General features: G+C 43.3%; 1 protein-coding gene across 4 annotated transcripts in view; it reads right to left on the reverse strand.

The window, feature by feature from the left end:
* Window positions 1–12,409, reverse strand: part of MGAT4A (alpha-1,3-mannosyl-glycoprotein 4-beta-N-acetylglucosaminyltransferase A) — a 94,936-nt gene that overhangs the window by 13,255 nt on the left and 69,272 nt on the right. For all 4 annotated transcript variants that reach the window (XM_083362481.1, XM_083362480.1, XM_083362479.1 and 1 more), the window contains 2 exons: window positions 10,504–10,611; window positions 3,168–3,361 (listed from right to left, as the gene is read on the reverse strand). In XM_083362481.1, the coding sequence (XP_083218607.1) occupies window positions 3,168–3,361; window positions 10,504–10,611 (302 nt within the window). The remainder of the gene's footprint in view (window positions 1–3,167; window positions 3,362–10,503; window positions 10,612–12,409) is intronic.

Raw genomic sequence — 12,409 nt, forward strand, 5'->3', positions numbered from 1 at the left:
TGGAATTGGAATGTAAACTGATCTTTTCCAATCCTGTGGCCACTGTTGAGTTTTCCAAATTTGCTGGCAAATTGAGTGTAGCACTTTTACTGCACTGTCTTTTAAGATTTTGAATAGCTCAGCTGGAATACTGTCACCTCCACTAGCTTTGTTGTTGCTCAGCTTTTCTAAGGCCCACTTCACCTCACATTCTAGGATGTCTGGCTCGAGGTCAGTGACCACCTCATTGTGATTATCTGGGACATTAAGCTCATTCTTGTATAGTTCTTCTGTGTAATTTTGCCACCTCTTCTTAATCTCTTCTGCCTCTGTTAGGTCCCTGCCATTTTGGTCCTTTATCATGCCCATTTTTGCATGAAACGTTCCCTTCATCTCTCCAATTTTCTTGAAAAGATCTCTGGTCCTCCCTATTCTATTGTTTTCTTCTATTTCTTTGCATTGTTCATTTAAGAAGGCATTCTTATCTCTTCTAGCTATTCTCTGGAATTCTGCATTCAATTGGGCATATCTATGTTTTTCTCCCTTGCCTTTCGCTTCCCTCCTTTCCTCAGCTATTTGCAAAGCTTCCTCAGACAGCCATTTTGCTTTCTTGCATTTCTTTTTCTTTGGGATGGTTTTGGTTGCTACCTGTTGTACAATGTCGCGAACCTCTGTCCATAGTTCTTCAGGCACTCTGTCTATCAGATCTAATTCCTTAAATCTATTTGTCACCTCTACTGTATATTCAACAGGGATATGATTTAATTCATACCTGAGTGGCCAAGTGCTTTTCCCTACTTTCTTCAGTTTAAGCCTAAACTTTGCAAGGAGAAGCTCATGGTCTGAGCCACAGTCAGCTCCTGGTCTTGTTTTTACCGACTGTATAGAGCTTCTCCATCTTTGGCTGCAGAGCATATAGTCAATCTGATTTCTGTGTTGACCGTCTGGTGATGTCCATGTGTAGAGCCGTCTCTTGGGTTGTTGGAAAAGAGTGTTTGCTATGACCATCTTATTCTCTTGACAAAATTCTATCAGCCTGTGCCCTGCTTCATTTTGTACTCCAAGGCCAAACTTGCCTGTTATTCCAGTTATCTTTTGGCTTCCTACTTTAGCATTCCAATCCCCCATGATGATAAGGACATCATTTTTTGGTGTTACTTCTATAAGGTGCTGTAGGGCTTCATAGAACCGGTCAATTTCATCCTCTTCAGCACTGGTGGTTGGGGCATAGACTTGGACTACTGTGATATTGAATGGTTTGCCTTGGATTCGAATTGAGATCATTCTGTCATTTTGAGGATTGTATCCCAGTATTGATTTTCCTACTCTTTTATTGACTATGAAGGCTACTCCATTTCTTCTGAGGGATTCTTGCCCGCAGTAGTATACCTGATGGTCATCTGAATTAAATTCACCCATTCCTGTCCATTTTAGTTCGCTGATACCTAAGATGTCGATGTTCAGTCTTGTCATCTCTTGTTTGACCACATCCAGCTTTCCTTGATTCATGGATCTTACATTCCAGGTTCCTATGGAGAAAAACTCTTTACAGCATCGGACTTTCCTTTCACCACCAGACATATCCACAGCTGAGCGTCCTTTCGGCTTTGGCCCAGTCGCTTCATTCTTTCTGGCGCTACTAGTACTAGCCCTCTGCTCTTCCCCAGTAGCATATTGGACGCCTTCCGACCTGAGGGGCTCATCTTCCAGCGTCATATCGTTTTGCCTTTTGGTACTGTCCATAGGGTTTTCATGGCAAAGATACTGGAGTGGGTTGCCATTTCCTTCTCCAGTGGATCACGTTTTGTCAGAACTCTCAGCTATGACCTGTCCGTCTTGGGTGGCCCTGCACGGCATAGCTCATAGCTTCATTGAATTACGCAAGCCCCTTCGCCACGACAAGGCAGTAATCCATGAAGGGGTATTTTTAAATATATACAACTAAATATTGAGCTACCATCATTTCAAACTAAATATGAAAGCACACCCAGTTATAGATTAAACAAGACTGGTTAAAATTAGCATTCTCACTCCCTTTTTTTCATGGTAGTTCCCTAACTCTGTGAAAATGCAATACAGAAGTATCTTGCTGTGGCAGTGGAGGATGAGAAAGATGAAAACTTCCTAAAATTAAGCAGATATGTTAATATTTTCTATTATTTCTATGCAGATATCTTTTCAATGCAGATACTTCCATTCAGGGAAGATGCTCACTGATTTTAGGGATTCCTGCTTCTCCTTACATTCCTGCAGTAAGGTAGTCCTTGATTTACAACCACAATTGAGCCCCAAATTTCTGTTGCTAAGTGAGACATATGTTAAGCAGATTTTGCCCTCTTTTGCGATCTTTCTTCCATAGTTGTTAAGTGAATCACTGCAGTTGTTAATTTGGTAACACGGTTGTTAAGTGAACCTGGTTTCCCCGTTGATTGTTCTTGTCAGAAGGTCCGAAAAGATGATCACATGACTCTGGGACACTACAACCATCATAAATATGAGTCAGTTGCCAAGCATCTAAATTTTGATCATGTGACTATGGGAATGCCACAACGGTCATAAGGGTGAAAAACTGTCATAAGTCACTTTTTTTAGTGCTGTTGTAACATCAAATGGTCACTAAATGGATTACCACCGAAAAGAAAATCTCTGAAGAAAATTTTCCAAATAGTAATCTATTCATTCTTGGTACTTTAAGAAACTACAGGTAGTCCTTGACTTACAGCTATTCATTTAGTGACCATTCAAAGTTAAAGCAGCACTGAAAAAAGTTTTCCTACTTATGACCACTACAGCCTTCCCATGGCCATGTGATCACAATTTGAACGGTTGACAACTGGCATGTATTGACGACAGTTACACTGTCCCAGGGTCAAGTGATCACTATTTGTAACCTTCCCAGCCAACCTCCAACAAGCAAAGTCAATGGGGGAAGACAGATTTGCTTAACGGCTGCATGATTGACTTACCAATTGCAGTGACTCACTTAACAACTGTGGCAAAAAAGGCCATAACAGAATAATCAGATGAAGCACAACTCAATTAACTGCCCTGCTTAGCTATGGAAATTTGGGTCTCAGCTGTGGTCAAGGACTACTTGTAGTGTTTTCACTGTTTAATTTACCACCAGAAGATATTAACATCTTCAGCTCAGGAGACCTTTCATTTTAAAATGAAAACAAAACAGTTACCTTTCTACATTAACTGGCTTGTCAAATTTAAACAAGATATAATCTCCAGCAACTGGTGTGATAGCCCAAAAAAAGTCTTCACCCATGTAGGCTTTTTCAAGAGCATGCCCTTGATAGACCTTTAATGTTGTAGAAACCTCTGCTGGTGGATTCACATGAATTTTATGCAATAATGGTTTCAGGAAGTCTTTATCCTACAAAAAAATGACAAAGATATAATGCTAAGTGTGAACAACAACAACAAAGTATAGATGTATAGGACAGTAAATATATTTCCTGTAGTTTTCAAGGTTAGTACATTTCTCTTGATAAAGATCATTTGTGACAATTTTCCAAGACACATTCCACTTAGATAAAATTGTAGTGAAAAGTTCCCCTAAGTACCACATCTGGAAATATTTTGTCCCACAACATATAGGAAAATGTAGTCCTCCTAAGTCCTGTTTATAAATTTCCCATTTTAAAGCTTTGTTTACCTTATGTTTGCTTTTAAACTATTTTTATTTTCAATCTATGGAATATTGCAGTCAGCAATAACAGTTCTGGATGGTTTTATTTGTTGCATGAGAAACAACCTCCTATACCTGCAGGTAATCCTAGACTTACAAACATTCATTTAGGAATTCTTCAGTTGAAATTCCAATGGCACTGAAAAAAGTGATTTCAAACCAATTCTCGCACTTACAATCATCGCACCACCCTGAGGGTCACAGGATCGAAATGCAGGCGCATGGCAACAGGGATGCATTTACAAAGGCTGCAGCGTCCCGGGGTGAGGTGACTACCATTTGCAATCTTTCCAGCTGACTTCCAAAAAGCAAAGTTAGTAGGGGAAGCTGAATTAATTTAATGCCATGGTTCACTTAATAACTTCATTAAAAACCACGGCAAAAAGAATTATAAAATCAGGTGCGACTTACACAGCAACCTCATTGCTTAGGAATGGAAATTCTGGCTCCAGTTGTGGTTGTAAGTCAAGGACTGCCTGTACTATTGTGAAAACAATCAAGAGATGGCAAGAAAATAAGTAAAAGAAGGAAGTGACACAGAATAAATTCAAAACTGTCAGCTCTTTCAAAGCCACCAAAGCAGCCCAACATTTCTGAATATTTAATAACCCAAATCAAGAAACCACACACAGGAGAAGATGGGAGACACAAGACAGCTGTCACATAACCTCACCAGATGACGTTGCTTCTGCACCAAAAGGCAAAGTGAAGCTTGACTATATTAGTTTCTACCAATTTGAAAATATGCTGCACTGAGTTGAAGTCACTTAGGAATATTGCAATATCAACCTTGGTAAAGTTTAAACAGTGTTCATTTCTGATGATAAATGTGTATTTATTTTCCTCAAAAGTTCAGGCTCAATGTAAAGAAATATGGCAATGCTTAGAAAACTACTAATTCAAGTTGATGATAACTTACCCACAAGTAGATCTCAGTGTTGCCTTGAACCATGAGGTGGCCGGCATATAAATGTAATAATAATAATAATTGTAGGAGATTTTTAATGCAAGATTTGACCACAATGATTCCAGTGGTGGCGAACCTATGGCACACGTGCCACAGGTGGCACGCAGAGCCCTCTCTGTGGGCATACGTGCCGTCACCCCAGTCCTAGGCCTCCACCGCCATGTAAAAAAAAATGGAATTGCTTGATTGAACTTTTATCGGCAAAGGAAGTGATGCGTCGGAGCTAAAAAAAAGGTGCCGTGTGGGGTTGGGGGAGCAGCGACAGCAGGGCGCTCCATGCGAGGGGTGGGGCGGGCCCTGTGCATGGGGTGGAGAAGCAAAGCAGCAGCACTAGCATGGTGGTAGACCAGTTGCTTCCCTCCCCCTGCCAGACACCTGCCGAAGCTGTCCAGGATAGGTTGCCGCCCCCGCCCAGATGCCCCCACCTCCCCCAAGCGTTTTTTTTACTAACCTACCTTTCAGCTGCATTCCATTTCTCCATTCGCTTCTCAGCCTTTGCCACGTGTTTGTGGAACAAAAAAAAGTTCCATGTGACTTTCTAACTTCTTGCGAGATCTCAAGAAGTTACTCTGATGGAACCTTTTTTTTTTACCGATAGTCCCACAAACGTGGCGCAGGCTGAGAAGCGAAAGGAGAAACAGAATGCAGCTGAAAGCCAGGTTAGTAAAAAAAATTGCTTGCGGGAGGTGAGGACATCTAGGCAGGGGCAGGCCCGGCAAACTTACCCTGCATGGTGGCAGGAGGATGAGGCGCATGCCCTTCCCATGCCATGCCAGTCCCTGCAGCCCCGGGGTGGCCATGCTAGGTGGTGGTAGGCAGGGCGTTGAAGTGGGGGCCGGCAAGCCGACCAAAGCAGCAAGTGGACTCAGAGGCTCGGGGAGGGAGAGGGCTGAAGTGAGGCAGGTAAGGAAAGAAATCCTTGCTCTCCCCAGAAACTGCCTTTCTTTCCTTACCTGACTCCCAGCCCCGTGCTGCTTCTCCTTCGCGATCTGCCCCCGCCGTGTGCAAGAAAACAAAAGAAGTTTTATTTGGGGGGGAAAAGGTCAATCAATTCCAACTTCTCGTGAAAGATCACAAAGTTGGAAATGATTGATTGACCTTTCCCCCCAAAAAACTTCTTTTGTTTCCCTGCACATGGTGGGGGCAGATCGCGAAGAAGTGGCATGGGGCTGGGAGTCAGGTAGGGAAAGAAGGGCAATTTCTAGGGGGAGCAAGGATTTCTTTTCTTACCTGCCCCACTTGTTCCAAGGCCACTTTCCGCTCAGACACATTCTTCTTTTGCTAATGGCCTGACCGCCCACTTCAGCGCCCTCCCTCCTCGAGCTCCACCTGCTGCTTTGGTGGCTCTGTAGGCAGAGCTGCAAAGTTCTCTTCTCTGACAGAGAAGCTCTGCCTACAGAGCCACCAAAGCAGCAGGTGCCGGGGCCGGGCTGGGGAGGGCCCAAATTTGGCCCCCCAGGTCTGTCCCAGAAATGTCAAGGGACCGACCCCCACTGCCCCAGCCCTGGCCCACCCCAACCTGGCTGGATGCCCTCCTGGTGCACGCACACGAAATGGTGAGTGCTCAAGGGCTGGTGGTTTGTAGCAGCAGTTGCAGCTCATTTGCCTCACCCTGCCTCACCCCACCCCTCCCAGCCTTGCCCGTCACACCCAGCCTTTCCCCACTTTGCCGGGCCTCTCCTTGTCTGGTTTTGCTGCACTGTCTTTCCTCCCTTGGGCCTTGGCCTTCTGTAAGCCTAGTGCCCCAAGGCATGCCCAGCCTGTGGGATGAAAAATGGGGAGATGGGAGCACGCAGTGACACAAGCTGAGCATTGGCTGGCTCCCATTTGCCCTCTCCAATGGAACTGCTGCCGGCCGGCAACATGTGGTGGCTGGAGAGAAAGGGTGAGAAGGAGGAGAAAACAGAAAGGGTTTCTCTCTCTCTCTCTCTCTCTCTCTCTCTCTCTCTCTGTGTGTGTGTGTGTGAAAGAGAGAGAGAGTCAGGAGGAGAGGAAGAGGAAGCCGAGGTGTTACAAAAAAGGGGAGCCTCCCCCTTTCTTTTTTTTTAACCTCCTCCCACTCTGTCCAGGTGCAGCTGTAGGAAAAGGGCGAGAAGGGGAAGAAAGCAGCTGGAGTTTCTGTGTGTGAGGGGGAGAGACAAAGAGAGCAGGGAAGCGAAAAGTGTGGGGAAAGGAAAGCGTAAGCAAACTTACAAAAAAGGGGATCCATCAGCAGTTCCATGCTGCCTTTCTTTATCCGGTGTGAATGATGCATCCCCCTCTCCAGTGGAGAGGGCAATGCTCAGCTTGTGCCTCCATCTCCCTGCCTTTCATCCCACAGGCCAGGCGGCAGGCAGGCTGGGCCCCTTCTTTCGATCCCCCTCCAGGGCGGCCCTGAGGAACTAAAACTGACCACATTCTGGATGGCCGACATGATGTTTAGATCAGCGTCACCCCTGCCACCGGCACCTCCATGGCCCACCGCCTGGCATCACAGCCTGTGAGCACTTCTCTTTCCCCACCCCTGCCTGGGAAAGCCACCAGCAGCAAAGAGAAGCAAGATGACAAGACTAGATGCCAGGCAGTTTGCAGAAGGCCAGCGAGAAGGTGAGGCCATCTGGGGGGGGGGGCGGTCAGGTTAGTCACGTTGCGATTCTCAGAAAAGTGAGAGGCCCGAAAGAAATATATGGAATTATCTGCAAAGGACTTCTGGCTTGGAGATGGCTTGGAGCCATGTGTTGCATCAGGGAGTGGTGTGCAGGCAGGCAAGAGAACAAACTCGCAGATGGTCTATTCTTTGTGGTCTATTCTTGCCACCTCCCCTTCCCAAAATCACAGAACTCTTTGGATTGAATGGGAAGTTAAGAGTCAACTCCTCCCCAATTATTTTGTCAGAGGCATAGAAAGTTTCTTGTTCCTACTTCCTCTCATCTGCTCTTTTATAATTTAATCCAGCCTAACCCAAACTAATGTCTTTTGGGTGTCATGGACCACAGTTCCCATAATCCTATGGCTGTGCTGGCTACAAATGGAATGCCTTATTTTCTCTGCAGTATGTGCCTAGGAGGCACTAGGTCTGTGGGATTTAGATGTATTTAAACATTTGTTTCTTCTGCCTAATTTATTAAATCAACATCTAATTCAAAATTAAATGTTTCTGAGAAATCCAGGGTGGTTTACAAAAAACCTCTCAAAGACAGCTACTGTAAAGCATCACCAGCACTGCTTCAAACAATATTAAAAGTGTGTATTTTAAGAAAGAAAAATAGTAGTAGTAATTTACTTAGTGCTGTTTGACCATAAAATGTGGTGTTGTTCTACATATGCCTGGTTGAACAGTGTTTGCAGTTGCCTCTAAATGGGTGAGGGATGCACTGTTCATATTTTCCTTGGAAGAAAGTTCTATAATTGGGGTGCTGTCTCTGAGAAGGCTCTGCTCATGGACACTGTTCTATAAACCAAACCAGGGGGACCATCTGGTCTAAATGAATAGTAAACATAGATGATTTAGGGGGCTGGAGGCTAAAATATATGACAAATGTTTGTGGGAATTGGGTGTGTCTAGCTTAGTGAAAAGGACTAGGGGTGGTGACATGATAGCAATGTTCTAATATTTGATGGATGCCACACAGAGAAGGGGTCAACCTATTTTCCAAAGCATCAGAAGGCAATAATAGATGGAAACTAATCAAGAAGAAAACCAGCCTAGAATCAAGGACTTGTGAAAGCAACTAACCAGTGAAAAAGCTTGCCTTCAGAAGTTGTGGACGCTCCATCACTGGAGGCTTTTAAGTAGAGACTGGATATTCCATTGTCTGGAATATATGTCCCCTGCTTGAACAGGGACTTGGACAAAAGATCTCAAAGGTCTCTTTCTACTCTCTTACTCTTTGAGAGAAACACTGCCAACCTCTTCCCCTCCCCTCATCTCTTCCTGGGCACAGAGGGAAAAAGGGAAGGAAGGAAGGAGGGGAGGGAAACAGGAAGAAAGAAAGAGAAGGAAAGAAGGAAGGAGATGGGAATGGGAGGGAGGGAGGGAAGGAAGGAGATTGGAATAAGAGGGAGGGAGGGTCTAAGGGAAGTCCTTAGCACTTGGCCACCAGCAGCCCTGTTGCCCTTTTGCCATCCCCTGGTGGTCTCTCATCCTATTGCTGAGGATGCTTTGGTTACAAAGCCAGGTCTCCTTGCATGGAGAGGGAATGGGCCTTCCTCTGACCCATGCACTTTGCCCTCCTGCACCCACCATGAGCAACCTGGCCAAGGAGAGTGAGCACAGAAGCAGTAGCCTTGAGGAGGAGGTAAACACAGCTGGGCACCCCCTCAGGGATGTGCAGCTAGGGTAGGCAGGGCTGTGGGGTCCTAGTGCCATGGGAACTCAAGGGCAGGGCTGGGTGCTTGATCTCCGCTGCCCAGGGCTCCAGGCAGTCCGTGCCACCATCCAGGGGCCTGTATGGCCTGAGGCTCAGTAAGGCTCCTCCAGTGGACCATGCCCTGGCGCTCGCCCTGGTCCCACCCACCCCTCTGCCGGAGACCCTCAGATCTGCCCCAGTCCTGCCCAGGCCCACACGTGCCTCTGACACGAGTGATGTCAAGCTGGCCATGCCCACCCAGTAGGCCATACCCACCCTGCAGGGCACACCCATCCAGCACCTGATGATAAATGTGGGGTTTGGGTTGCAGTTTGGGCCCTTGAGAGCCGTGGTAGCACAGTGGTTGGAATGCAGTACTGCAGGCTATTTCTGCTGATTGCCGACTGCCAGCAGTTCGATCCTGACCTGCTCAAAGTTGACTCAGCTTTCCATCCTTCTGAGGTCAGTAAAATGAGAGTTCAAGATTGTTGGGAGCAATGTGCTGACTCTGTAAACTGCTTAAAGAGGGCTGTAAAGCACTATGAAGTGGTATATAAGTAAGTGCTATTGCTATTGCTATTCAAATCTCATAAATATCCTTCAGAGGTATTTTGCCTCCACTGTTGGAGAGCCACCAATCCAATGTCCAAAATTTAACTTCACAGGCTTTTGTATTGCAAAATGCTTTAACAGCCTCAGTTTACATATCCTAAATGGTGTTGCCCCTAGAGACAGACCTGGGAAACTTACATTTTGGTCTGGTCTCAAATGATACACTCCTTGCTTGAGGACTTGTGAACTTCCTAAAAGACCATACAACAGTAAGTGCTTCTGACTGTGATCATCTACCAATGACACTGTCTCTTCATTTAGATAAGAGAACTGACTGATATTCCCTGTCTATTGGACCCATTGCATGTGGTGCAATGCTCAGGATGTAAAAGATGGTCATTGAAAATGAGTATAGCATTAAAAGAGCTTCTGAACTCTTCTCATCTAAAAATGGTACATCTTGAAATAATATCATCTCCCAATCCTGACCCCATACCTAAGCACTATGTGTCTCTGATTCAGATTTGGAAACAGATTCTAGTTAACACCCACTTTAACAGAACTATCAATTGATCAGTATAAATTAAATCACTGACTTGACCAGGACTTCCAGAAAGAGGGGAAGGGAAGGGAAGGGGAAGGGAAGGGAAGTAAAGGGAGATCTTGTGGTGACTTTTAGGGATTTCTAGATGCAGTCATATGATCATGATCTGGTTGCCTGGCAACCAATTAGCACTTATAGCCATGCCTCCCAACTGATTTGTGACAAACAGACAATGGACAATGAAGAAGTAAAGTCATAGTCATTTGATGTCTCACTTAATGACAAAATTATACTCAGATTTTGTGGCAATTGTATTTAAATACAGCATATAGTTAAGAAACATATATTTAAAAATATGTATTTCTTAATTAAGATTGATTAATAAACATGTTTCCAAAAATTGGTGTATGTGTATGTGCCTTTGATACGTACTCACCGTGAGTTTTTGAATCTTTCCTTCTAAGGAAGAGTGTAGACCCACATGCTGAAAAAGTGAAGGCCTGAACCGTATTCTGAGATTTGATTTCTGGCGATCACAATGTTTCTTTAACAAAATGGTGGAAAATCTTATTTAGCATAAGACACATCATCATCATACATGGCTTAAAAACTAGCCATCTGGACCATTTATTGCATTCTTACCTTGTTTTTATTTAGCAGTCATGATTTCATTCAGAATAAAATAACATATTCCCACCACTATAAATATTCAGTCATCGGAACTTTAGTAACTGATTATATAGGAAGTGGTGAATAGTTTATCATTCATCTCTCACAGCTGCTAGGATTTCTAAATTCTGAGAAAAATATATTTTCCAATTGCAACTTTTACTTCTGCACTCTGCTATGTCAATCTGCTATTTGAAATGCACTTAATTAAAATAAAAATGTCATGCCTAATATAATAATATATAATATATTAGGCATCATTCTTACTATGATTTGGTCTGAAAACTAAAATTCAACAAAAATTAATATTTCTGATTTTAGTATAAACTCCTTTGCCTATTGTTGTCTTCTTTCAATATTCTGGTATATCTCATATGGATATACATATACATATATATGTGAGATATATATATATATATATATATATATATATATATATATATATATATATATATATACACATATATATGTGATATATATATATATATATACACATATATATGTGATATATATATATATATATATATATATATATATATATATATACATATATATGTGATATATATATATATATATATATATATATATATATATATATATATATATATATATGATATATATGGAACACTTAAACAACACAATGTACTGTATTTAATAGTAGGATGTCTTATTTTCTGTTCCCTTTATTTTTTTGAGCAATATGTGTGTGTGTGTGTGTGTGTGTGTGTGTGTGTGTACACACACACACACACATATATATATATACATATATATATATACATATATATATACATATATACACACACACATATATACTGTCGTAAGTTGTGACTATAGCCTGCGGATAGCCTTGGGATAGGCTGAAACAGGAAAGAAGATTTAACTAGCAAGTACAGCCAACATTTCCACACATGAACTTTCCAGCCATTCAAAAACCACTCCTGGTTTCCAAGGCCTCAAGACATTACCTATGTTTGACAGCTGAGCATATCTATTTTGGGTTCAAAAGCGACCCAAAGAAAGGACAATGGCAAATCACTTCTGTACTATGACTACGAAAATCTAGCTTGAATTTAATAGAAGTTCCTAGCAGTTGAGTTCAATGTAAGGGAAATTTTATTCCTTATCTGTGCATGCCCCACATTGCAGAAGCAACTCTTTTGCTCTTTGCAGTGGAAAAGATCTGAGGGATTTATAAGTAACCTTTCTCCCTTTGAAGGGGATTCATGCTTTACCTCTCCTTCTAGCTTCTGAGTCTGAACTGCTCCCTGGATCATTTAAAAGGAATTCTGGCTTGATTGTGCAGAAATGGCATTGAGAAGACTTCTGCTCCATGCCCCTACCACCTTGCTACTGCTGCTGGCAGGACAGCACTTTCCTACAAAAGCGCAGGCAAGGGAAGGAACAAGGGAAGCAGAGCATCCCCAAGGACTGGGAAAGAGAGCTAGGTAGTGAAGAACTGTCTGTCCTTCCCTGCTCTTCACTTCAACAGCAGCAGCACTAGCAGCTAACCACAGTTCCACACAAGGTCAATTTGATCTATCAGCCTTGTTAAAGACACAACAAGAGGAGCACTATGAGGAAGTGGTTTTCCAAGCAACATTTTCTCCTGTCCTTGAAAGACAGATGGAAGAAGAGTACCTTGCCTGGAGTGTAGGGAAAAGTCTACACTA

The sequence above is a fragment of the Vipera ursinii genome, assembly GCF_947247035.1.
Source record: "Vipera ursinii genome assembly, chromosome: 4".
Classification (NCBI taxonomy): domain Eukaryota; kingdom Metazoa; phylum Chordata; class Lepidosauria; order Squamata; family Viperidae; genus Vipera; species Vipera ursinii.